The 25220-nt window shown below is 36.5% G+C and overlaps 3 protein-coding genes and 1 non-coding gene across 9 annotated transcripts; all 4 read left to right on the forward strand.

The window, feature by feature from the left end:
* Positions 1-3149: 3149 nt before the first annotated feature.
* LOC125214464 (transcriptional corepressor LEUNIG_HOMOLOG-like) lies at positions 3150-9764 on the forward strand. Of its 4 annotated transcripts, none has more exons than XM_048115503.2 (19): positions 3150-3284; positions 3378-3543; positions 3778-3868; positions 4075-4172; positions 4333-4442; positions 4553-4839; positions 4936-5011; positions 5099-5207; positions 5493-5542; positions 5633-5881; positions 6755-6829; positions 7032-7253; positions 7433-7571; positions 7661-7767; positions 7928-8077; positions 8316-8471; positions 8575-8694; positions 8786-8983; positions 9106-9764. In XM_048115503.2, the coding sequence occupies exons 3-19, from the start codon at positions 3837-3839 to the stop codon at positions 9247-9249; spliced, it is 2322 nt and encodes a 773-aa protein (XP_047971460.1). In that variant the 5' UTR covers positions 3150-3284; positions 3378-3543; positions 3778-3836; the 3' UTR covers positions 9250-9764. The 4 variants fall into 4 exon arrangements, with proteins under 4 accessions (XP_047971460.1, XP_047971461.1, XP_047971459.1 ...); XM_048115504.2 differs by adding an exon at positions 3620-3685 and having other exon boundaries at positions 3152-3543; XM_048115502.2 differs by having other exon boundaries at positions 3152-3543.
* A 4452-nt stretch (positions 9765-14216) lies between these two features.
* LOC125212738 (uncharacterized) lies at positions 14217-16283 on the forward strand. 2 transcript variants are annotated; one of them, XM_089067561.1, is made up of 2 exons: positions 14217-14841; positions 15836-16283. In XM_089067561.1, exon 1 carries the CDS (start codon positions 14278-14280, stop codon positions 14830-14832), a length of 555 nt encoding a protein of 184 aa, XP_088923687.1. In that variant the 5' UTR covers positions 14217-14277; the 3' UTR covers positions 14833-14841; positions 15836-16283. The 2 variants fall into 2 exon arrangements, with proteins under 2 accessions (XP_088923687.1, XP_088923686.1); XM_089067560.1 differs by having other exon boundaries at positions 14231-14841; positions 15890-16283.
* Positions 16284-18738: 2455 nt separating this feature from the next.
* Positions 18739-18811, forward strand: TRNAA-AGC (transfer RNA alanine (anticodon AGC)). The gene has a single exon. It is a non-coding gene; the product is annotated as a tRNA-Ala (tRNA).
* Positions 18812-18928: 117 nt separating this feature from the next.
* Positions 18929-22879, forward strand: THFS (10-formyltetrahydrofolate synthetase). Of its 2 annotated transcripts, XM_089068488.1 has the most exons (6): positions 18929-19203; positions 19445-19594; positions 19845-21020; positions 21128-21274; positions 21754-22054; positions 22375-22879. In XM_089068488.1, exons 1-5 carry the CDS (start codon positions 18937-18939, stop codon positions 22027-22029), a joined length of 2016 nt encoding a protein of 671 aa, XP_088924614.1. In that variant the 5' UTR covers positions 18929-18936; the 3' UTR covers positions 22030-22054; positions 22375-22879. The 2 variants fall into 2 exon arrangements, with proteins under 2 accessions (XP_088924614.1, XP_047969947.2); XM_048113990.2 differs by lacking the exon at positions 22375-22879 and having other exon boundaries at positions 21754-22236.
* The last annotated feature ends 2341 nt before the right edge of the window (positions 22880-25220 follow it).

Consider the following 25220-nt stretch of genomic DNA (forward strand, 5'->3'; position numbering starts at 1 on the left):
TTTTTTTTTTTTAATTCTGTACTAACATTTTAATTTTTGTTACATTATGTAGTGATTAGTTTTTTTTAGTTAGTTAATTATTTGCACTCCTACAAACATTTTCGTTTCTGTAATGTAGTACTACAGTAATTAATTTATTTAGTTAGGTAAAAATTTGCACTAATATTTTATTTTATAGACATTAAGATTGTTTATTGCACTTTAATCATTTTGATTTTCCCTATTATGTTTGTTATTTTATTTATTTTAATTGCTTTATTTATACTCTATTATTTTTATCATTTTATTGCTTTAATTTTTTAATATGAAATTCTTATTTTTAACATTTTAGGTAATAATCCCCCTGCCCCATTTTAAGATTCTCACTTGAGTTTGGCACGCGTTTTAAAAAATGTAAAGAAAAATTGATAAAAAAAGATAGTGGAGTGTGAGGCTCATTTTTACATAGTATTAATTTTATGATAAAATGTGATTGAAATAAGGTTAGTGGAATGTGAGACCTATTATCATTTATGGAATATTCTAACCGAAACTCTTAATATGGGACGAACTAAAATGATAAATCGGAACTTCTAAAGTGGGCCGTAGGAAATATTGTTAGTACAACTCATACTTCATATAAAAAAGTGCTTACTATTTAAATTATTTTTATATTCAATATTATTTTATTTATATTATAATTATTTATCGTATAATTCGTACCCCAGATCAAAATCTCTGAATACGCCGCTGCAGATTCAACTAAACCAATGCATCACACCCAATTCTATTGTATACATAAGAGCACTCCCAATGGAGTTCCCTTATTTCTCCCTTATTTCTCCCTAACTCCTGCCACATCAGCGCCACATCAGCATCACATTTTATCCCCAGTTTTTAGCCAACCCCTACAATGGTTTCTCCCTTATTTCTCCCTTATTTCTCCCTAACTCAACATTTCATTTTTACATCATCACTAATTTAATTGTTTTATTTTTATATATAATAAAGCTAGCTTATTTAATTTATAAAGATAAATCAAATAAATAGTAATAAAGTTCGTTGTATTAAACACGGGTACACATTACAACGAAGAAAATTAAAAAAAAAAAAAGTACACGAATGGAAATAAAAAATCAAAAAAAAAATTCAAAGAAAAAAAAATTCAAGGGCGGTGGGCGCGGTTTCTATTTGCCCACAATTCTTCGATGATATCGTGTTGTAGTGCTTGATGGGCCTCCTTCTGGTGTATGTCCATGAACGCCTGGAACCGTTCATGTTCGTTGTGCGGTACACCCTGGCGGGCGGACTCGGTTGAGACACCGTGACTCGATGATGCAACACTTGGGTCGTTGGTGACGTCGAGGACGCCTTCGTGTTCATCTTCGATGATCATGTTATGCATGATGATGCACGCATACATGATATCGGCAATATCCCCCTGGTAGAAAAAGCGCGTCGGACCCTTTACCAGTGCAAATCGCGATTGGAGCACCCCAAATGCCCTCTCCACATCCTTGCGCGCAGACTCTTGCGCTCGGGCAAAATACCTTCTTCTATCTCCGAGTGGGCATCTGATCGTCTTCAGAAACACGGGCCATTGCGGATAGATGCCGTCAGCCAGGTAGTACCCCATGTTATGCACATTGCCATTGGCCGTGAATTCGATGGAGGGGCCTAATCCGTTGATCCGCTCGTTGAAAAGGGGCGAGGAATTGAGAACATTTAGGTCGTTGTTCGACCCGGCTATACCAAAATAAGCATGCCAAATCCAAAGCCGTTGGTCGGCAACGGCTTCAAGAATGATGGTGGGATGCGTACCTTTGTAGCCGGTAGTAAACTGGCCTCGCCACGCGGTTGGGCAGTTCTTCCACTGCCAGTGCATACAGTCGATGCTGCCGAGCATCCCCGGAAAGCCGTGGGTCCTCCAGTGCCAATCCAGTAGGAACTGGCAGTCAGCTGCGTCCGGCGAGCGAAGGTAGTGCTCCCCAAATATCTCTCGCACGCCCTGACAGAAATTCTTCAGGCACTCGTTGCCAGTCGTCTCGCCGCATTGCAGATACTCATCGAACATGTCGGCGGACCCTCCATATGCCAACTGCCGGATGGCAACAGTGCATTTCTGTAGGGGCGATAGTCCGGGCTTCCCTGCTGCGTCTCGCTGGAGCCGGAACTCGGGGTAACGCGCGGACAACGCATTAACAATGCGCAGGAAGAGGGAGCGGCGAAACCCGCTACATCCCATCCGGTGGGAGCGGGAGGTACCTCTTCTTCGGAAGAAGAATGTGATATTTCCTCGTCGGACTGAGCACGAGACGATGAATCAGAACTCATTTAATAAAGATGGAGAGAAAAAAGATTGAAAATTTGTGTGAATGAAGTTTGTGGGTGATGAATGGAGGAAGAGGATGAAATATTTATAGGGGTGGGATAAAATAGCCGTTCGGCCAAAAAAAAAAAAAAAAATTTTAAAAATCGCCGATTATCGCCGAGCGTCGCCCACAGTGGCCGGCGATCGCTCGGCGATAATCCGGCGATAAATCGCCACTCGGCGAAGCAACGGTAACATTATCGCCGAATTATCGCCGACTTCGCCACAATGGCCGGCGATAATTCGGCGATAATCGGCGATTTATCGCCGAGAATTCGCCACCTCCATTGGGAGTGCTCTAAGAGCCACCAAGTCATTTATCAAAATTCCATCCAGACTCAAAAATTAATTATTAGTTCATCTACAAAATTTGACCTTAAAAGAGAATAACTAGTTATATTTATAACATTCCAAATTTCCAGATGTGAACATATTTCGAGTGAAAAAAGAATCCAAGCCTCGGAGTCCCACACTACTTACACCCGAGCCACTTGGGTCAGAAGAAACGAGGCAACATAATATATTTAATTCAACACTCTTGCTTCCATTCCAGCTCAGCATTTACAGTGATACCCGCGTCGCAATCAAGATGCTTAAACATCGAACATCTCTCCCCAGCAGGTCAGCAGTGGTCCCACGTGTGTAAACTCCACTGCCACTTCACTAACATTAAAGATGCTCGACATATAACGCGTTCACATTCCTACTCCTCCGTGCCTCCCATTTAACGGAGTCCCCACAACGAGCCTCCAGCCGAGCCTCCGCACCTTTATAACCCCCGCATTTGATTCCCCCTCCCAAAGCTCAGGCTCAGATCCCAACCGCTTTCCAGCTAATTTTTTTCTTTCCCGTAGCCGATTTTTTTTCTCTCATCACTCTTTTAGTCAGCTATGTTTCCTTCTTCGCACTGGACTTCATGAACTATAAAATTTCTGTAATCCTGCTAACTTTTTTGTGTTTTATCTGATTTTAGAATCATCTAGTGCTTTTGGAACGAGGTATTAAAATTTAAATTGTTGTTGAGAAGCATGAAATTGAGAGGCGTACAATTTTCGGAGTGTTTGAGTGAGCAAGGTGAAGCTTGATTGACTGATATCGCGATTGTTTTGAGATTCGGAATTCTGGTGATTCGAGGGACTAGTTTTGATGAGATTGGAAGCGTCTGCGGTTTTGTGAAGTGAATTCGGAAATAAGTATGCCAACTTGACCATTTTTGTTTATTTGAGATCTTATTGGACTGGATTCCTGTTAATTGTGATGTAAATTTAGTTTGAAGTCGAGTTCTGATCGGGATCTTTCATGGATCGTAATTGCTGGGTTTGATCTCTCTAATTTGTGAGTTTGGGCGCAGAATTAGGGTTTCTAGTTCCTGTGATTGTTTCTACTGTTTTGAGTTAACGGGTTTGCTGATTAAATTGTATTTGCAGGTGTACTTGATTAAGGTATATTCGAGGAGTCAATTCTCCGAGGGAATTAAAATAAAATCATGGCTCAAAGTAACTGGGAAGCTGATAAAATGTAAGGATTGTTGTTGTTCATACATTATCTCCTTTATTCCCATTTATTGTTCTTTCCAACGGTAGCATTATCGCTTGATTTACAGGCTCCGTTGCTCTGTTTTATGCTCATTATTTTGCCTGCTGAAATGGACTTTCAGCTTCAAAATATGTTATTGCTAGTAAGCACCGGTGATAAGACTCACACTTCCTATAATATTTTGACAGGCTCGATGTATACATTCATGACTATTTATTGAAAAGAAAACTGCATGATTCTGCAAAAGCTTTCATGACAGAAGGAAAAGTTGCTACAGATCCCGTGGGTAAGGATATGTTAGCTATTTGTTGGATAAGAATCTTTTTGTTGATTCTTGACCTTATGCAACTGCATTATTTTCGTGTTGCTTGCGTTGGACTCCTCATTTTAGAGATATGGAATAGTGGATGTTATCTTCCTTTCTAACAACTAGGTTTTGTTTTTAGCTATTGATGCCCCAGGAGGATTTCTTTTTGAATGGTGGTCTGTTTTCTGGGACATTTTCATTGCAAGGACAAACGAGAAGCATTCTGAACCAGCTGCAGCTTACATAGAGGTTTGTCAAAATTTGCAGCTCTTATTCAGTTTCGTTATGAACTTGCACCATGTTGCTTGTGTGAAGTGCACCATTTAAGAGATTCTTGTAATTTTTTCAACTAAACATAGACTCAACAATTTAAACAAAGAGAGCAACAACAGCAGCTTCACATGCAGCAGTTGCAACTCATGCAGCAACGCACTGCCCAGTTACAGAGAAGGGATCCTAATCATCAACCGCTTGGTGGTCCCATGAATTCTGATGGGATGATGGGCCAGCCATCTGCCAGTGTATTGGCCATGAAGATGTATGAAGAACGGATGAAGCATCCTCACCCCATGGATTCAGAGACATCTCCAGGCCTCATTGAGGCTAATAGGATGGCACTTCTTAAATCAGCTTCTGGTCAGCAAGGGTAAAACTGATACAGCCAAATTCAACACCAGTGAATTTGAAGTTATTATATTGTTTTTAAATTAACAATTAGTTTCTTTTCCTATGGTTGATGCAGGCAGTTGATACAAGGCAACTCTGGGTGTATGTCTGCAGCCTTGCAGCAAATGCAAGGACGGCCTCAACTGGCTACTGTATGTACCAAAACCATATTTATTGTTTGATGCTTAGTTTTGCTCTGTTGTATTAAGAGAACAAATATGTAATCTTGTCTTGTTTAGGACAATAAAGGGGAAGTTAACTTGGGCGCAACACAAAAATCTTTGCCTATGGACCCATCATCAATTTATGGGCAGGTTCTCCAGTCAAAGTCTGGATTGGGTGGTGCAGGTATCATTACTGACCTCCCCAAATATCCTTTTTTTTTATCTTAGTGTTTCATGAAGTAGTTCATGTAATCTCTTTTTCCATGCCAATGACAAGCTCTTGTAAAATGTAAGCAGTATGTACATTGAGTATTTGTTATAACATCTTGAAAGGGAATGAGCTGCTCCTGCCATTTTCCTTTCTGGCATATTAGGATTGCTTTAAGCTCCATCTGGCATCAAAGTTTATGTTGCTCAAAATTATATGCAAATGTTCTCTTGCTCTTTCTTAATCTTTTTACTGTGTCAGGATTAAATCAAGGAGTCACTGGTCTTCCACTGAAGGGTTGGCCTTTGACAGTGAGTTTGCTGTGCTTTATTTGTATTCTGTTCTTTTGATGAAGAACCTATAGGAATCTCCTGAGCTCTGATGCTTACAATATCACACAGGGAATTGATCAATTACGGCCAAGTTTGGGTTTGCAAGTGCAAAAACCCAACCTGTCCACCCAAAACCAGTTCCTTTTGGCATCACAACAGCAGCAAGCCCTTGCACAGGCCCAGGCACAGGGGAATCTTGGAAATTCGCCTAACTATGGATTTGGAGGAGTGCCAAGGGGAAATTTTAATGCCAAAGATGGTCAACCTCCAAGAAATGATGGATCTATTTGCTCCCCTGTGCAGTCCAATTCACCTAAGGTTGTTACCGTCTCAGAAATTCTAAATAGCACAATTTGACGTTTGAACCTTCATCATGCTAGATTTTCAATTTTTTTGTTTTAGCATTTGAAACTGCTGTGGGACTCTGGAAATCATTTTCTAAATCAAGCCTGAATATGTACCAATGGGAAAACCATCAATCTAGGTGGAATTCTAGAAACCATATACAGTGCTAGCTCACAGTAGTTTTGGTCCCTCACTTAGATTTTTTGGTATTATGTGAAGTCGTGAAGTATTAACTCTATCTTTAATTTTCTAGTTTGGCTGAGGGTACCCTGTGGGTGGGTGAGTTCGGATGGGATTGTTGGGTGTAAATTATTTTGCTTAGTATACTAGTAATTTTTAGTTAAAAGTGTACCTTTTTCACTTGTAACACAAGAATTGTTTTTGTAAACTAATATCTGCACTTGTGATGATAGAATATTCTGAGGTTTGATGAGTATATGTTATGTCTCTATAGTTTCAGCTAAAGAATAGGGTTTTGCTTGTAAAGCATGCTGCCAACACAGCTTTGAAAGGGGGTTAAATCGTCTTCTCCTTTTCCGGCTTTTTGGTTATATTGATTTTAACAACCAGCTGCTAGCCTTACCATTCAATGACGGGATTAATGGATATATGTTACTTAAGATGATTAGGTTTTTGTCTTATTAGATTTTTCTACTTCATACTAATAAATCATTATACTTACTAGGAGTCTAGGACGATGGGATATGCTGATTTGAATAGAGTTTTAAACTGCTAAGTTAAGATGTGCTATCTACAATCAGAATAATACAATTGACTCCCTTTATGATTAGTGGCATATAGTATAAGTTTTTGTACGTGGAAAATAATATTCCTTATTCTGAGCAGCTGAAAATGGGCCAAATGCAGCAGTCGTCCTCACAACAACAGGATCAGTTGCAGCAGCAGCAGCAATTGCAGCAGGTTAGTTAATTCTAGGGTACATGTTGACAGTATTTAGTTATCTGAATGGTGCTGATTTTCAGTTATGGCAATTCATATGCGTAATCTGTCTGTTATTTGTTTTAATTGTTCCTATGGCGCATGTACATCTATCCTTCTTCCCTGACGATCCCCTGAATTTTATCATACATAATAAAATGATGATCACTTTGTCGTGAAACAGAATAATAGGAAAAGGAAACAACACTCTTCATCTGGACCTGCCAATAGCACAGGTACTGGAAATACGGTAGGCCCCTCCCCAGGTTCACCACAATCAACGCATACACCCGGTGATGGGATGACCACAGCCAGCAGCCTGCACAATGTTAATAGTGTTTCAAAGAGTATGATGATGTATGGTGGAGATGGAGCTGGTGGAATCGCATCATCTACAAATCAGCTTGTGAGACCTAGTTTTGTCATTAATTATTGATTTTATTTTGAATTTCATTTTCACCTAACCAAGTATTTATTTGTATTTCAATTTTTATTGTTTTAGGAGCATTCAATGTGGAGTTCACAATCTGTGTAAGATTGAGTCTTCATACTAATACATTGGGTTTTTTATTTTATTTTTCACAGGATGATTTGGAGAATTTTGGTGACGTTGGTTCCCTTGAAGATAATGTAGAATCCTTCTTGTCTCATGATGGGGGCGATGGTAATATGTATGGCTCTTTAAAACAAAATCTTACTGAGCATAAAACAGAGACTTCTAAAGGTGGGATATGATATCTAGGCATGTTGCCTTCCACTGCTTCATACAGCTTCTATTGCTATAACTTGCACTCATAATTTTTCCTATTTAAGGTTTTTCATTTGGAGAAGTTGGTTGCATTCGAACAAGAAATAAAGTAACTTGCTGCCATTTTTCTTCGGATGGGAAACTGTTGGCAAGTGCCGGGCACGACAAGAAGGTGGGGTGACTAAGCTCTCAGATATTGTGTTTCAGTAAATTGGACGTGTTCCATGTCATTATACGTGCTGTTTGCATTTGTTTGCCTAAGCTATTTATCATGTGGTTTAGTTACATTGTTCCCCAACTTTTCTACTCACTTCTCTTGGTCCTTGGACTAGGCTGTTCTTTGGAATATGGATACATTACAAACAGAGAGCACCCCAGAAGAACACCAGTACTTAATTACTGATGTTCGCTTCCGGCCAAATTCTACTCAACTTGCTACAGCTTCATTTGACAAGTCCGTTAGATTGTGGGATGCGGCTAATGTAATTACTTCTTCCCTTCACTTTGATAATTTTTAAATTGTTGATAGCTGGCAAAAAACTATTGAAGCATGTGCCTGCTCACCTACAAGGCACATTCTAATCATAACTTATTCATTTATGTAGTATTATGTAGTTGAACATAGAAAAAAAACCTACATTCTGATTCTGATCTGGATTATATACCGAAGTCATATCTGTTGATTGAGGCACTTACTCTGTTTAATTTATCTTTGCACAGCCAAGCTATTGTCTTCAAGCTTACACCGGGCATAGTTCCCATGTCATGTCCCTCGACTTCCATCCTAAGAAGAATGATCTTTTTTGTTTCTGTGACAGTTCAAATGAGATACGTTATTGGAGTATTAACCCATTCACCTGCACTCGCATGTCGAAGGTTGGGAATCTAACTCCTATCTTTTGTTTATAAATATCTATATCCCCATTAGTTTCAGTTTCATAAGTTGTAATTTTGAATATATTTTCTTGTCTGCATGCAGCAAGTAGGAAGTGCACAAGTGAGGTTTCAACCTATAACTGGACATCTACTGGCAGCTGCTTCAGACAAGGTGGTTTCCATCTTTGACGTGGAAAACGACAGGCAGACACATTCATTCCAGGTTTCTTGCTTGCTATTGACATCTTGGGTTTGGGCCTAAGGTTGAGCAATGCAATTTATATGTCATCTTATAACTTTTGGTGATTCATTAGGGACATTCTGGTGTTGTCAACTATCTTTGCTGGGATCTCAACGGTGAGCTGTTGGCTTCTGTCAGTGAGGACAGCATTAAAGTTTGGTCATTAGCCTCGGGAGATTGCATACATGAGCTCAATTCTAATGGAAACCAATTTCATTCTTGTGTATTCCATCCAAGTTATTCTGCTCTCTTGGTGATTGGAGGACTACGGGTAGCCAACTCTCTCTCTCATACACCCACACACACACACAAATTCAAGCCGGACTCAAGCACATATATACATCATCTTGCCTACTTCGGTTGGTCTAATATGCTGTTTCCCTTCATTTGTAGGCTTTGGAGTTGTGGAACATGGTAGAGAACAAGAGCATGACGGTTCCTGCACACGAGAATATAATTGCTTCTCTGGCACAGTCACCTCTGACAGGAATGGTTGCCTCAGCTAGCCATGACAGTTCTGTTAAGCTGTGGAAATAACACTGGATGATTTTCCTGTAGCAGACGAAGTCGTTGATGGACTTTCTTGTGAGATCCATGGTCTCTCTGGGAAGTTTCTGCGTCAGTTAGTATCAATATTGGAATGCCACTTTTTACTTGATATACATATATACACCGAGTTAGGGAAGCCGCGGGTCATCCAGATTGCTGCGGAGCTATAAGCGGGAACGGGCAGAATACATTCATCAAACATCCTTCTCCACTCCAACTTATTTAACTAGTAAAACCACTAACGAGTTTGTGCCAACTGCTGAAAATGAAAATGTGCAGGTCCTCTTGTTACTATTACCGCTGATTTTTGCTGCTTATTATCCCTTTGTTTCTCTGCTTAATTTGTGGTGGGATCACTAGTTTGTATTTTCTCCTCCTCCATTGTGATAAAGCTAAGGAGATTGAAATAAAACTTGTACTACCTCCGCGCATAAAAAATAGTCACATTGTTCTATTTTGATTCGTCACCAAAATTTAATTTACTATCTATATTTGGCTATTCATTTTTGCTTTCTTACATTACTATTGCGGATTAAAACTTGTGTTTTCCAATGTGGTGGCATTTGGTATGCCGGACAAGATAATATTGAGATAGATGGTACTTTTCACTATTTTCGTAGTACTGCCTTTTTACCATTTTCCCATCTTTTTTTACCTCAATGGCTGTTAACTTTATTTAATTTGCTCTTATCTCACGTTATCTATGATTTGTCTATATTCTCTCTTTCCTCAATGGCTATTTTTATACATGCACTTTATTAATTTCTCTCTTATCTCACTTTATCTATGATTTGTCTTATTCCCTCTTTCTTAAATTTGATTCTCTCATTTCTCTCTCGTAATTTCTTCCATGCATTCATTTTTTATTAGATTAATTTTGTCTTATCACAAATATATCAATAAAATTAGTCTTATTTTGCAAATTTTTATATACATGTAGGGATGTCAATTGGGCTAACCCGCTCGGGTTCGGGCCAACCCACTCGGTTTGTCGGACTATTTAGGTGTGGGTTATTCGGGCTATAAATTTTTCGGGTTATATATTTTTGGCCCTAACCCTAAATCTTCGGGTTTCGAGCTAACCCACGGGCTATTCGGGCCAGGAGTGATCTTATTTGTTTCTTTTTATCCAATTCGATATTCTAACTTATAAAAAAAAAACTGATTGTCGTAAAGTGAAGTATTATCAAAGTGATCAAGAGAAGGAAAATAATAGCTATTGAAAATTGAAACAAAATACATAAACATATCGCTCAATTAGTAGCACGTGTGAATCTGAATACAATTAAATGGCAATTAAATGGAAATCATGCATTTCAAAAGGAGTTAAATAATATTCTTAATTGTATAACGAAAAAATAAATTCTAAGAAGTTGAAAAAGATAGTATAGATAATAGTATATCAAAAAATAAATTCTATGGAGTTTAATGTGATTATATGAGTACATATTATGATATTAATATACTCTATATTTCATTAATCCTAACTTTTGATTTGAGAAATAAGACATTATTACCTTATATAGTTCATATGCCATATATATTTGATATATATAAGTAGGGGTGTGTTAGGGTCCTTACAGCATCTTAGTGTAAAACACAACACTAATTACAGCCCTTGGATCATTAGATTGGATGGTTGTGATTAGTTACATTATCATACTAAAAATCTACATTATTAGCCGAGGTACATTATTAGACTAGAAATGTACATTGTAAGACTAAAACTGTACATTATTAAACTAAAATGCTACATTATTATCCGAGCTACATTATTAGTCTAAAATTCTACATCATTAGATGACACGTGGCATTAATCTAACCGTTAGATCATAAGATCCAATGGACTGCAAGTGTTTTGAGTTTTACTTATACTTAGCGTTCTGACCTGAATACATCCCTATATAAGTATATAAACCCAAAATTTCATATTTTTTTTAAATGCTCAACCCATGGGCTAACCCGCAAACCCACCCGGGCCAGTCCGCATAACCCGCCAACCCAAACGGGTCAGCCCGTATAGCCCGGTTATGTATTTGGGTTACAATTTTCCGGACCTAACCCTATGATTTTACCGGGCTATTTGGATCGATCCGCGGGTTTCGGGCTAGATTGACATCCCTATATACATGTCAGGGAAGTGATCAATTGCTAACTAATTAGTAATTCCAAATTAATATTTAATCTTAGCCATTAAATTAGAAGATCAAGTGGTTGAAATAATGTCACATGGATTATATTTTTAATTAAGAAAATTAATAAATAAAATTAGATGGTATTAATGTCAATTCTCTCTCATTAAAATCATTTTAAAACTTTAAATTTCGTAACTCTCTCGATTTAAATTATTTTTTCGCAAAAAATATATCAAATTAAAGATAATTTTATAAGGATTCCAACGAGATCTCAATTGCATGTGTTCTGACGACGTTCGAATGATGAAATTTGATATTTTTTATAACATGTGACATTGAATTGTAATTAAATTTAAAACATAAAAGTAAATTTGTAATGTAACACAATTTTCGCCATTTATATTGGCTAGTGTTAACCCACGTGCGATGCACGAAGGAATATTTTTTTGTCATACGATTTTAAATTGTTAATCGATTAATTAAAATAAGAAACAATATAATTATATAAGATTTAAATAGAAAAATATACTACTATATAGTATATAATAAAAATTCAATAAATATATACTCCTCAATTCATTTTACACCTAAAGACATTAAATTAAACAAATTTAAAATGGAATTAAGACAAACACAATTATTTGGACAATGATAAAGAGACTATATTAAGTGTTGACATTTTTGAAAAATATGTTTAAAACAATCCTTCATATTTCTCTACTAAAATAATAAATTGTGTAAAGATGAAGATAAATATTATGTATGTTTGAGTTAAGGATGTTACAATTCTTCCCTATCTAAGAACCGTAAGAAATATTGGAATAAAATTCTGGAACCATATCACGCGGTACGCTAACTATTGTAATCAAAGAAAAAAACCAAAAATAAATGAAATGGAAATTACAATAAAAATTAGTCAAGAAAAACCCTCTTTCCGCAAGACAAATTACATCACGGTTAGTGCTCTCGAATTGACATATTTTCCTCAAAGATGAAACGACTTCCTCCTAACGTATATAACATCTCAAACCTGCTAGGCACCTATAAACTTGATGGGGCTCCAAAATCGAGCAAAACAGTGTTCCTACAATGTGCAATATATTGTTGAGAGCTTGAGAGAGAATGAAGAATGTTTTGTTAGTGTGTATTTCATCCACAACTCTATGCCTTTTATAGGTACAAAATTAGTATATGAGAGATCATGGAATTAAAACATCATAAATTATAAAATCAAGACAATATAGGTTACAAAATTTGTTAAAGGCTCATTATTCTATTTAAATATTTGTAACCACCAATGAGTCATTGTAGTGCTTTAAGAATGAATCAAATGCTCATGAAAATATCTAAATAAATATTCATGAGAGTTACTTAAAATATTCAAATTGGTCCCAATCTTATAAATATTTTAGAATAAGGACAAAACATATAAATATTTCAAAACAAATGCCAAAACTCGCCTTTTATATATGTATAGATAGATTAACATAATTAACATTTTTCTCTTTATCTTTCATAATTCACATGATATTTTTTATTTGTTATGATAATAATATGACTTTCAGCATAATATTTTTCATTTATTAATCCAATAGTTAATATTTGTGGTTGGATAGTTAAATATACATTATAAACAATACAAAATTTAGTGAATTGATAAAAAAAATCATTATAAAAACAAGCCGAAATGTTAATAATTAAAAGCCAATAGTTTTAACAAATAAGTTCAAAACAATCCTCTCTTGCCATTTCACTACTCCACTGTCTCTCTACTATGCGAGATTCAAAGTATCCAAACTCTCAACCTCCTTTCAAACCCTACCAAAATCATAAAATAATCACCAACATTATTTATTCCATGACGATACAATGGTAGTGGAGCATTAGACAAATAGATATCATGTGATTGAAATAAAAAATTGGTGATCGTATTATCAACTCATCATCAAATAGGACTTTAGTTCCTATCACATTATCTAAACCTTTTCGATTACATCAAAGTGATGGCCATTTTAACTCAATATTGTTTTGAATTTGATCTATTCTATTTTATTTTTCATGCTAATATGAATGCATGGTTAAACTATATCTGAATCCGACGGTTTCAATTATGAAACTGTAAATCTCTCATGAGCTACAATGTGAAAAATTGATTCCATATCGATAAATAACAAACCAAAACCATCCCAAACCTGTAACTAGAACCATTGGCAGACAAAAGATGGACCAATAACGGGATCAAGCCCCAAATATACCAAGTTCAAAATTTTCTATTTTTGTTCATATAATATTATCAATTTTTGTTCATATAATATTATCAACTTTTAGGTATTTTGTGCGAATCGTTGTCCAGAAGGCCCCCTATAACACAACGAAAACTTAAAATTGAGAATATACAGTCCCTACTAAAATATTGTTCCGCGTCGCTCCATGCTTGGAACTGAAGCTGTCAGTTATTGGTTCAAAAAGGAAAGTGATTTTCGTTGTCACCGAAATATACTGAAATTATTATTGTAGAATCCCAAACTTAAACGACAAGAATATGAACATGCTACTAATAATTTTAACCGAGTGTATTTGACAAAATTGGATTAAAATCAAAAGTGATTTTTCTTGTGGAGGCTATTACGACCCCGCTTTCCTTAAAACCGAATTCCTTGGCTCAAATGAAATTAATAGCTAGAGATGTGAATCGAGTCCGTTTATAGAGTTTCGAATCAATTCTATTGTATGGTGTGATTGAAATTTTATTAGGTTAATAATTATGAATATAGAGTTGCATTCACGTCGCTTTCAGCAAACGCTAATCACCATGTGAATATTTTTAGTGAATAAAAAAAAGAAAAAAGAAAAAAGAGTAGAATTCGCGGAGACATCATCAATGGAGCCACCCATCCTCCTTTCAATTCCGGCATTCGGCGTCGCCTCCTCTTTCTCCTCACTCCGCCGCTCCTACGCCTGCTACAACTGCAATTACCCCTTCCATATTTCCCCTACAGCCGCCGCGATCGCAGAGTCAGACACATCATCATCCTCCGCCCTCCCCTCTTCCTTCCGCTGCCCTCGCTGCCACCTCCGCCACCTCATCTCGCACCACACAATCTGCGCAGCGCCTCATCCTCCCCCTCCCGCCCGCCCTACGCGGCGGCGCAAGGACGATCCTCCTCCTGCTATCATCAGTAGCGCTACTTCAGCAGCTCCGTCGACGCAGCCGTGCTCAATTTGCCTGGAGGATTTCGATATTAGCTCCGATGCAGCTAGCGTGACGCCGTGCAAGCATTATTTTCACAAAAATTGTCTCGCGCCATGGCTCCGGAGGAAGAAGAATTGCCCAATGTGCCGCCGCGAATTGCCATACAAAATTAGAAGGTTTCGGAGATGGGCATCAGTGATCGCGCGCGATGCGGACGGAGATACCTTGATGAGAGACGCGTGAGCTCTTTTGGTAAGTGTTTATGAGCCATCTGTGGCATTTAAATTGCTTGCATGTCCGTGTGTGTGCTTGTTCATAATTTGATCATGTTGTTCTTTGCATTTGTTGTGAGATAGTATTATATGTTGCTTCTCTACTTCGTTTCATTATTCATGTGAGTATTTGTGCATGATTCTGTCGTTTTATTATTCATATGTGTTTGGTGAATTATCGCTCCTCTAGGAAACTGTAGAATGCATTTTGTATGTGTTGTTAAATTGACTCTCCAATGGTCTTCTACATTGGTATATAGGAAAAATTCGAATTCAGGGTGGATATGGAAAAAAGGTTCCCTAAAAGGAACCTTTATTTTGCATTATGTAAATGGGAAAAACGTGTGTGTTTAATAGATTGGTCAAGACAATTGGGTTATGTAATGACGTGTTGGTAATTTTCATTCAAAATCAAGTGGCGCACCGCCATTTTCCCTCTTCGTCGGCTTGCCACAGAAGTTGAGAAGCATCAGCATGGTTATGAGGCAGAGCAGCAGGGCCTTCGAATTGAAGCCCTGCTTGGTCGGCAGCTGTGGAGGGATCATCGATTAAGGAGTCTGGCATGGATAGGAGATGGATTGGTTGTTGATTTTTGGGATTAATTTCTGTCAAGATATAACAGGGCATTTCATTTGTGGTGTGAACATGCCAATTGTAGGATCATCTTTAAGCAAACATAGCAAAGTTTATTTGCTGTGCCGTACTGGGTTGATAAGTCTCAGTTTTCTATATCAAATGTGGTAATTATGCTTCATAAGTCATAATGAGCTTTTTCTTCTGTAGTGTAACGAGCAAAAGCAAAATAAAAGTTACTTACTACAACTCTAGCCGAATAATTTTGTAATAGCATTGTTTTTCAATGCTTGTTTCTTTCTGCTTTTGTACAAAATAGAAGTAGCCAGTTTTGACTTGTAGTAATTTTTTACTGACTGCTTGTTTTGATGCCTTTCATGCAATTTTCAATTTTTATCCAGGATTCCAGGCACAAGTAGAGATGCTCATCTGTTTCTTATCAACTTGCCTTGCAGATAACTGTAAAAGCAGTCTTGTGCAAATATATTGGAGCTGTTCTTCTAGAGCTTGCTGTCATGGTCGGGGACAGCATCTTTTGTACAGAGTTTGTCTTTTTACTTTTTAGTTAATCTTTTGCAAAGTTAGTGCTGGAGCAGGGATGGAATGGACCAACAGGTAGAAAGGCAAGAGGTTTTCTTAGAAGAAATTTAGAAAATTAAAAGGAATAATTCCTATAGAATTTTTGGTGTCTCCTATCATTTAGTGAGGGGATGGATATGGTTTCGTTTCATTTCACAAACAGGGTTAGAAAAGGAGTTGGTAGAATGGGATGGAATAAATAGAATTTTGTATTTAAGTTTCATTCTTATATTTATTAATAAATGAAATTTTGATTGGAGGAACACAGAGCATTCTTTCCATTGCAATGTTAGGAATTAACTTTTACATGTATGGCAAAAGTAAGTGAGATTTTTGTTCAATCTATTGAAAAAATGATGAAAACTATGAAAAATAAAATTCTGATAGTATAAGTTTTGAGGAAATTACAATCTTACGGGCAATACATCTTCCCCTGGTTGCCTGCTATGGAGGTAAGTACTTCTTTTACCCTACAAAAATGATATATAGTCACATAGGATAATCTTGTTGATTTTTATTTCCAATGCTTACTGCCTGTATTTCTGTTATGTATAGCATGTTTGCAACAGTTCTAAGCGTATAACACAGCATCTTATTCATATATCAATACTAAAATTCTTCAGATAATTATTTTTATTTTGATTCCTCATGTTGGTATAAATTCTGTTATTGGTGTCCATTTTCGCAATATCAACATAGCTGACCCTGAATTCATAGCACCTTGGTATGGCGCTAGAAATTGAAGAAGATGTAAAGATTATTGTATTTTCTTTCAGTATGCTGCAAGACTCAACAACCTTGTTGAGGTTTTGATGTTCATTAGTTCGGTATTACATAAAACTTTTGTCCTATACTATTGTATTTTGTGGTTGCTCATTATCTTGGCTATGTAATGACAGTGGTAGTATATGAGGACATCAAAACTGATGAAAACTATGAAAAGTAAAATTTTGGTATAAGTTTTGAGAAAATTACAATCTTACTGTCAGTAGATCTTCTCCTAGTTGCCTGCTATGTTGGAGGTAAGTTCTTTTACCCTACAATAATGATATAAAGTCACATAGGAAAATCTTTATGATTTCTATTTCCAATGCTTACTGCCTGTTTCTGTGTTATGTGTAGCATGTTTACAACAGTTCTAAGCATATATCAGAGCATCTTATTCTTATATCAAGACTGTAATCCTTAAGATCATTATTTTATTTAGATTCCTCATGTTGATTTCTGCTATTGGCATTCCGTGTTCGTTTGCCCAATCCCCAATATCAGCATAGCTTATCCATGGATTCATAGTATCTTGGCACGGCGCTAGACATGGAAGAAGATGTAAAGATTATTGTGTTTTCTTTCAGTGTGTCTTCCTTCCTCTTTCTGGAAGTGAGTCCGATTTGAGCATGCAAAGCAGTGTTCAACAACCTTGTTGAAGTTTTGATCTTCACCAGTTCAGTATCACATAAACTTTTGTCCTATACCATTGATGTCTGTGTTGGCTCATTATCTTAGACTTAGCTACTATGTAATGACAACAGCGGTATTATATGAATACATCAAAAACCAGTACTGCCATAGTAACTGATGTTTCCCTGTGGCTTTGTTTATTTTGCATGCGATAGTTTATGTTATGCAGTCAATATTATGGAAATGCTTAATGAGGAAAGAAGGGTAGGAATTTGGGCCGGATGCATATTCCTAATCCTACCCATCTTTTCTTTCCTTAAGATGATGATATAGCATGATTCTAAAGTTTTGGCTGCAGTTGGTATGGAAGGATGAGCAAACATTTAACCTTCTTGAACTAGGTATGCACTCTCCAGCCATTGTAGTGCCCCTGTCATTGATACATTGTCTCTGATATATGTGGAAATCTTGGATGAAGATTAACAGACAGAAGCTCAGAGTTAAAAGTGGTTCTATCAAACTCACATTGTTGAGAAACTTATTTGATAAGTCGCAAACGATTTCTTGTTAAGAAACTTTTGATAAGTCACGAACATTTTCTTGTTAAGAAACTCGTGTTTGTTCTTTGCTGGTTGTTCGTTTTATGGTCGTAAGTGACTTGGGGGGATAGGTGTAGATAGTGAAGGATTTGATAGGCTGTGGTTTTTGTTGTTAGCTTGCTGCATTTTGTTCTCCTCCTTTTGCTTGTATTTTGTGGAATACTCTGCCTCCTGCTCACCATTATGTGATTTTGAGCATTTTCATTAAACATAACTATTGCTAACATTGGCAAAGGAAACTCAAGCCTGTATATATTCGTATTTTTATCTGTTTCACTCAGTTTGGATTTAAATAATGTACTCCACTGTTTTACGCATCTTGAATCTTGGTTGCATTTTTTGTAGTGGTGATATATTCTAGGATATTACTTATGAGTAAGGAGTAAGGACTTCTAGATATAGGTCACAGATCTATTAAAAAATTTAAATCAGCTGATCGGAGTATGATTTATAATGTGATATAAACGATAAATTTATCTGACACACAGCTAAATTAATAAAAACAGATCTATATGACCTCCCTAATAAATAATTGAATAGTTTTCATAAATAAAATCCATCCCCCCACACCCATATTTCTTAACAAATCAAATCCAAAAAACCGTTATGCTATTTCTTTCCTATTAACCGTTAAATTCTTCCATAATCCAATTCAGCATTCTCATTATGTAGAAGCAAAATTCAAATGCATAAGTGAACAAAAAAACCAGATTAAATAAGGTCAACATGGGGATGTAGCTCAGATGGTAGAGCGCTCGCTTAGCATGCGAGAGGTACGGGGATCGACACCCCGCATCTCCATTTTTTCTTCTTCCTAGCCACACGTGGCGGACAATCATTCGTCGATACCGCATCTTCAAATCCCTTATTTTCATTTTTCAATTTTATATTCCTAAGCGAGCGTGGCAGATGTTCATTAGCTGAAAATGAACACTCATCCCAATTTATCGCAAAACACACATCCCAATTTATTGCGAGTTGATAACACCAATTCAATCATTCAATTTCGCCCCGATAGAGTGAGAGTCAGAGACAGAATGGGAAAGACAACAAGGAAACTCGAAGTCGTCTCGCCGGTCCCGGCCGATATCGACATAGCCAACTCCATCGAGCCTCTTCACATCTCCGAGATCGCTCAGGATCTCAATCTCAGCCCGCAGCATTACGATTTGTATGGAAAATACAAGGCTAAGGTAATTAAATTCTCTGTGTGTGTGATCGCGATTTTAATCATCTACTCTTTTGTAGACATGATCGGTATTAGGTTAATCTAGCTTACACAGAGGTGCCTGTGCGTGTGTGGTGTGTGATTAATCTTAGCTGGCAGTGTCTATTTGTGCTCTTCTGTAGCTTTCGCGACTCGCCTAATTTATGGATGCTTTAGATCCCTTCCTGTGCTTTGGAAATGGTTGAGCTAATCAGTTTAGAATGTAGGTGCTGCTGTCGGCGCTGGATGAACATGGAGGAAATGGAGACGGTTATTATGTGGTTGTTGGGGGAATCACTCCGACGCCTCTGGGTGAAGGCAAGTCCACTACTACCGTTGGTCTCTGTCAGGCACTCGGAGCTTTTCTCGATAAAAAGGTATCGTTGTCTAACAGTTTACATTTGATTTCATCTGTTTTTAATAGATTCGCTAGCTAGCTTGGTTGTTTTCCACTGTTTCACCTTAGTAGAGGAATTATAGTGACTTGTGAGATGAGTGGGATAATACTGGCCCTAAAATGATTTGCCGTTTGACATAATTACCATGTGAAATCTAATGTGAAATGATTTAATTAACATCAAATGTAAAGAGTTTTTGCTTTCTTATTTGTTATGTTTGGTTTTGTAGGTGGTCACATGCCTACGTCAGCCCTCACAAGGACCTACATTTGGGATCAAAGGGGGTGCGGCGGGTGGAGGCTATAGCCAAGTGATTCCGATGGATGAATTCAATCTTCATATGACAGGGGACATCCATGCAATAACGGCTTCAAATAACCTTCTTGCTGCTGCCATTGAGACTAGAATATTCCATGAATCGTCTCAATCTGATAAAGCTCTTTTTAACCGCCTATGTCCACCGAATAAAGAGGGGAAACGGAGCTTCAACGATATCATGCTTAGGCGGCTGAAAAAGCTAGGCATCTCAAAAACTGTGCCTGAAGAGCTTACCCAAGAAGAAGTTAAAAAGTTTGCCAGGCTTGATATAGATCCTGAATCCATTACATGGCGAAGAGTTATGGATGTGAACGACCGTTTCTTGAGGAAAATTACTGTTGGTCAGGGCCCTGAAGAGAAAGGTATGGTAAGAGAGACAGGGTTTGACATCTCAGTTGCTAGTGAAATTATGGCAGTCTTGGCTCTCACAACTTCCCTATCTGATATGAGGGAGAGGCTTGGTAAAATGGTAATTGGGAATAGCAAAGCTGGTGATCCCATCACTGCTGATGACCTTGGACTTGGAGGTGCTCTGACTGTGTTAATGAAAGATGCCATCAATCCTACACTTATGCAGACTCTGGAGGGTACCCCTGTCCTGGTTCATGCAGGTCCCTTTGCAAATATTGCCCATGGAAACTCATCAATTGTTGCAGATAAAATTGCCCTTAAGCTTGTGGGGCCAGGCGGGTTTGTGGTTACAGAAGCAGGGTTTGGTGCTGATATAGGGACTGAGAAATTCATGAATATAAAGTGTAGGTACAGTGGTTTAAAGCCTCATTGTGCAATTATCGTGGCAACCATTAGGGCGCTCAAAATGCATGGTGGAGGGCCTGCAGTGGTAGCTGGAAAGCCACTAGACCGTGCTTATGTGACCGAGAATGTGCCTCTTGTTGAAGCTGGCTGCGTTAATTTAGCACGACACATTTCAAACACAAAAGCTTATGGTGTTAATGTGGTGGTGGCTTTGAACAAGTTTTCAACTGACTCAGAGGCTGAACTCAATGCAGTCAGGAGTATGGCATTATCTGCTGGTGCTTTTGATGCGGTAATTTGTACACATCACGCCCATGGAGGGAAAGGAGCGGTTAGTTCTCTCTCTACCTTATGAATGTATATTCAGATATGCTTCTTGCTTGGATCTGCTTGTCATTTGACATAAGTGAATAAAACATTTGGCATTTGAAATTTCAGGTTGACCTTGGAATTGCAGTTCAGAAAGCCTGCGAGAATGTTACACAACCTTTAAAATTCTTGTATCCTCTGGATGCGAGTATCAAGGAGAAAATAGAGGCGATAGCAAAGTCATATGGAGCTAGTGGTGTAGAGTACTCGGAACAGGTATCGAGTCAATATAGCTTTATAAATCTTTTTCCATGTTCCTATGCTCTTTGCTTACATTTATCTAAGACATGATTGAAATATAAATGTTACCTTAGGAGAGACAATCAGAAACTACAAAAATATCACGAATACTTAGAAATTGCTGATAGCCTGATTAGTAATGGGAAGTTTCCAGGGTTATACATGATATGCGATGAGGTAGAAAACCTCATATCATCCTGAAATTTCGCTTTCAACCATTGTAAGGTCCACCAGGAATGAATATTGGGAATTTATTTCATTTGAATAATATGAGTCAGGTTTTGGACTATATAAGCATATAATGGAGTTGCAAATGATCTGTGTTAGACTTTAATGAGTATAGGTGTAAAAAGATTTCATGATAAGTGCAACAACTGATTATAGTTGAATTTGGCCATTGAGAAACAAGGAGTAGACAGAAGCTTAGTTTTTGTTTTTTGGTTTTGGATAAATAGGCAGAGAAACAGATTGAGATGTATAGCAAACAAGGATTCAGTGGATTGCCAATCTGCATGGCGAAGACCCAATACTCATTCTCAGACAATGCTTCAGCAAAGGGAGCTCCTAGCGGGTTCGTGCTACCAATCAGAGATGTGAGAGGAAGCATTGGAGCAGGCTTCATCTATCCTTTAGTCGGAACAATGAGTACAATGCCTGGCTTACCAACCAGGCCTTGCTTTTACGATATAGATCTTGATACCGCTACTGGAAGAGTAATCGGTCTATCTTGATTTTCATTTTCCCAATAATGAGAAGGTAAAGTAGAATCTGCTGAAGATCTTCTTGTTTGATCATGCGGTGATTGCTATTTGTGAACTCTTTTCTTGTCTTTGCTTTGGTGATTCCTTGTAGCTGTTTGGCTTTGCAGTTTGCATCATCAACTTGTTCAGTTATATGACTTATATCAAGTTACTGTACTTGTTATTTTTCCCTTGGAACTCGTGATTGTTATTACTCAGTCTCAGTCAGTTGGCCTAGCATTTGTAAACTATACAGCTTGAGGCAGCTCCAACCTTGTTTTAGGGCTGCAGTCAAAACACTAACAAACTCATGCTCGGCTCGTCCACATTTTATAGGGCTCGAGCTCATGTGCTGGGGAACTTGGGATGTCGATGTGTTTCAAATTTAGTGCATGTTTGGTAGAAGTGACTGATAAATATCAAGGCCGCTCCGCCATTCTAATCTTGCCCCACGCTCGCCCTCGGGTGAAAAAAACTGTACAATGAAGGAAATTTCCCATTTCTCTCGCGCCCATCGCGACCACCTCCTTTTCCTCACTCCGCCCATTGTGACCACCTCCTTTGCCTCACGCACCACCACCCTCGCACTGCGACAGTGCTAGGGTTTATTGCGCTTGTCTCCCAACGGGATTTGATTCAGTCATTCAGCCGTCAGTCGTTTGTGGTGTTGATTTTAGGCAATTTTGCATCTCTGGAGTGGCTGGTTAGTGAAGGGAAGACTAAAGTGTAAATCTACAGACAATAAAACATCTCATTTGTTTTTTTATTTGATTTTAACTTATTTATCAAACAACAAGATAGTTTTTATTATCTTAAATATTACTACTAGTTTTTACTATTATCTTATTTATCAAATGAGCCTCATAGTTTAATTAGTATAATGAATTCCACAGTAAAATAAGTTATATACTACTGATATTTGAAAAATGACTCCTACAAATGATAGTAAATTGGAATTAAGTACCATAGGACTGAAATCAAGCACAATACTCATTTTACTTATTTAATAGCTCAATTATTTAAGCTTTTTTAAGATGATTTTTCTTAAATTATAATCAGAAGTCCAAAAACTTGATCATAAAATGATTTTTATAGTCCGAACGTACACGAATACATGATTCATAATCTCAATTGTTGATTTAATCTGAATCAATATTTTGGCATGCTAAATTGGCCGTGTATTATCCAAAATTGATTTGGAAACACTCCCATTTTTTTATAAATACATGACATGTATGTTACATATGCTTTTTATATATGATAAAATTATACAGAAATATGAAAAATGTCTAGATAAATAATGGGAAAAAAAGTTTTCTAGTGTAGGAGTGTAGGGATATAATATAGTCTTTACACGTTCAAACTCTAGCTATTTAAAAAAAAAAACAAAAAACTAACTGCAACATAAGTCAATAACAATATTATAAAAGTAACAAGATAACAAACTATAGCCTTCTTCAAGTCCAGTCGAGGTATCCTTTCTCCGCAAGACGAGATATGCTCCGACTAGTGCTTACGGATTGATGCAACGTCCTGAAAGATGAAATGCTTCACAAATTGCACACTAAGATATAGAGAGTGGTAGAATAGATGGAATGCTTTTATTAGTGTCTTTCTCATCTCTCAAACTCACATGTTTATAAGACAAGGGAGACCACATGAAAGGTCTTAGCATTGAGGCATCTTATAAAACATTTTGATATTAGATGAAAGACCATAAGCCTTTAAAATGAAAAGCTAAACGTCTTTCCTCCTCATTTCTCACTCTTTCAAGAATGAGACCGGTTAGCTATTAATTAATTGAAGTGATATTTGTCATAAAAAATAAAAATTATAAAATTTTGGCCAAAATTTAGTATTTTCCATAAATTTTAAATTTGGTATTAAAAATCACAAATTTCATGATTAATGTCAAATTTTTATAACAGGTCATTTTCCATACTCGTTAGAATTACGAGGCATATTTATCATATTAGGCTCATATTATTCAATATCGATTTTAAAAATTAGGGCAACTAGATAACACCCTTTAATGTACAATTCAATTTTCAAACTAAGCTACACATACTTTTCATCGAGCCGCATAAAATCAAATCTATAATAAAGAAAAACTATTTAAGTCGGATTGGAAAAATTACACACTTTAAAAAATTTGTGATTTTTAAGATTATTTTTAAAGTTTATTAGAATTCAAGCAAAAATTATGATTTTTAAGATAAATTATAAAGTTAATGGAGAATAATATAATTCATACAAAATTTATGATTTTTAAAAATCAATATTAATTGAATTGAATTTTTATAGTGGCGGTGAGTTTTCAACAATCGGACAAAAAAATTATTTGGGATTAAATTTAAGTATTTTGCTTGGTACTCTACTGAGTAGTATACTACTCCATATAAGAATGAACTCTAATCTATAGACAAGTCATGAGCTTTGCATGTTTCATGTTTATCATTATAGGAAAAAGTATTACTATGAGAAATCTCTATAATTTGATGTATTTTTATTTTATATTAATATTTGAGATGCTTTTTTTCTCAAATCTCAACCCATTAAAAGTATTTTCATATATTTCCACATTTCAAAATCTTATATCGTTCGTCCTCATTAGTATTTCATTTTCCATAACTGTAGAACATTAATATTAAAGTAGGATTTATATATTTACTGATTTTTTCTAATCATTTAAAACGTCGAATAATTTATTAAAATTTGTGTCAATCAAGATATTTATTTGGCATATAGTATTCAATAAGAGAATATTCAATAAGAGAGTGTTATATTATTAACTAAATATTTAAATGCTAACTATAATTAAATAATAGTCATTAAATATTCAAATTAAAGACCTAGATCATTAGCTCCAGAATATCAATATATTAATACGAAAAAAAAGATTAATAATATTAAGGTCAATTTACAACAAATTAGTTATAATGAACTTTTAAAAATATCCCATAACTTTAAAACACATATAACTTTCTCGATTTAAATTATTTTTTTCGCACAACATATATCAAATTAAAGATAATTTCATAAGGATTTTAATGAGATCTCACTTGCATATGTTTGGATATCAAAATTTGAAAAAAAAGTTTAAATTTTTTCTTACAGCAACAAATGCCAACATAATATATAAAATATATAAATATAATACATGTAGAATGTCAATATAAGCT

Source organism: Salvia hispanica, chromosome 3, assembly GCF_029641045.1.
Source record: "Salvia hispanica isolate PSC_SH4W2 chromosome 3, Shi_PSC_v1, whole genome shotgun sequence".
Taxonomy (NCBI): Eukaryota; Viridiplantae; Streptophyta; class Magnoliopsida; order Lamiales; family Lamiaceae; genus Salvia; species Salvia hispanica.

What these genes read in the sequence shown, in the direction of transcription:
- LOC125214464 (XM_048115503.2), top strand. Translation starts at nt 3,837, where the DNA reads ATGGCTCAAAGTAACTGGGAAGCTGATAAAAT. An exon ending in CATCATCTACAAATCAGCTT is followed by an intron (nt 7,254 to 7,432) that starts GTGAGACCTAGT and finishes TATTTTTCACAG; the next exon opens with GATGATTTGGAGAATTTTGG. An exon ending in GGCAGACACATTCATTCCAG is followed by an intron (nt 8,695 to 8,785) that starts GTTTCTTGCTTG and finishes GTGATTCATTAG; the next exon opens with GGACATTCTGGTGTTGTCAA.
- LOC125212738 (XM_089067561.1), top strand. Translation starts at nt 14,278, where the DNA reads ATGGAGCCACCCATCCTCCTTTCAATTCCGGCATTCGGCGTCGCCTCC.
- THFS (XM_089068488.1), top strand. Translation starts at nt 18,937, where the DNA reads ATGAACACTCATCCCAATTTATCGCAAAACACACATCCCAATTTATTG. An exon ending in ATGGAAAATACAAGGCTAAG is followed by an intron (nt 19,204 to 19,444) that starts GTAATTAAATTC and finishes TTTAGAATGTAG; the next exon opens with GTGCTGCTGTCGGCGCTGGA. An exon ending in CCCATGGAGGGAAAGGAGCG is followed by an intron (nt 21,021 to 21,127) that starts GTTAGTTCTCTC and finishes TTGAAATTTCAG; the next exon opens with GTTGACCTTGGAATTGCAGT.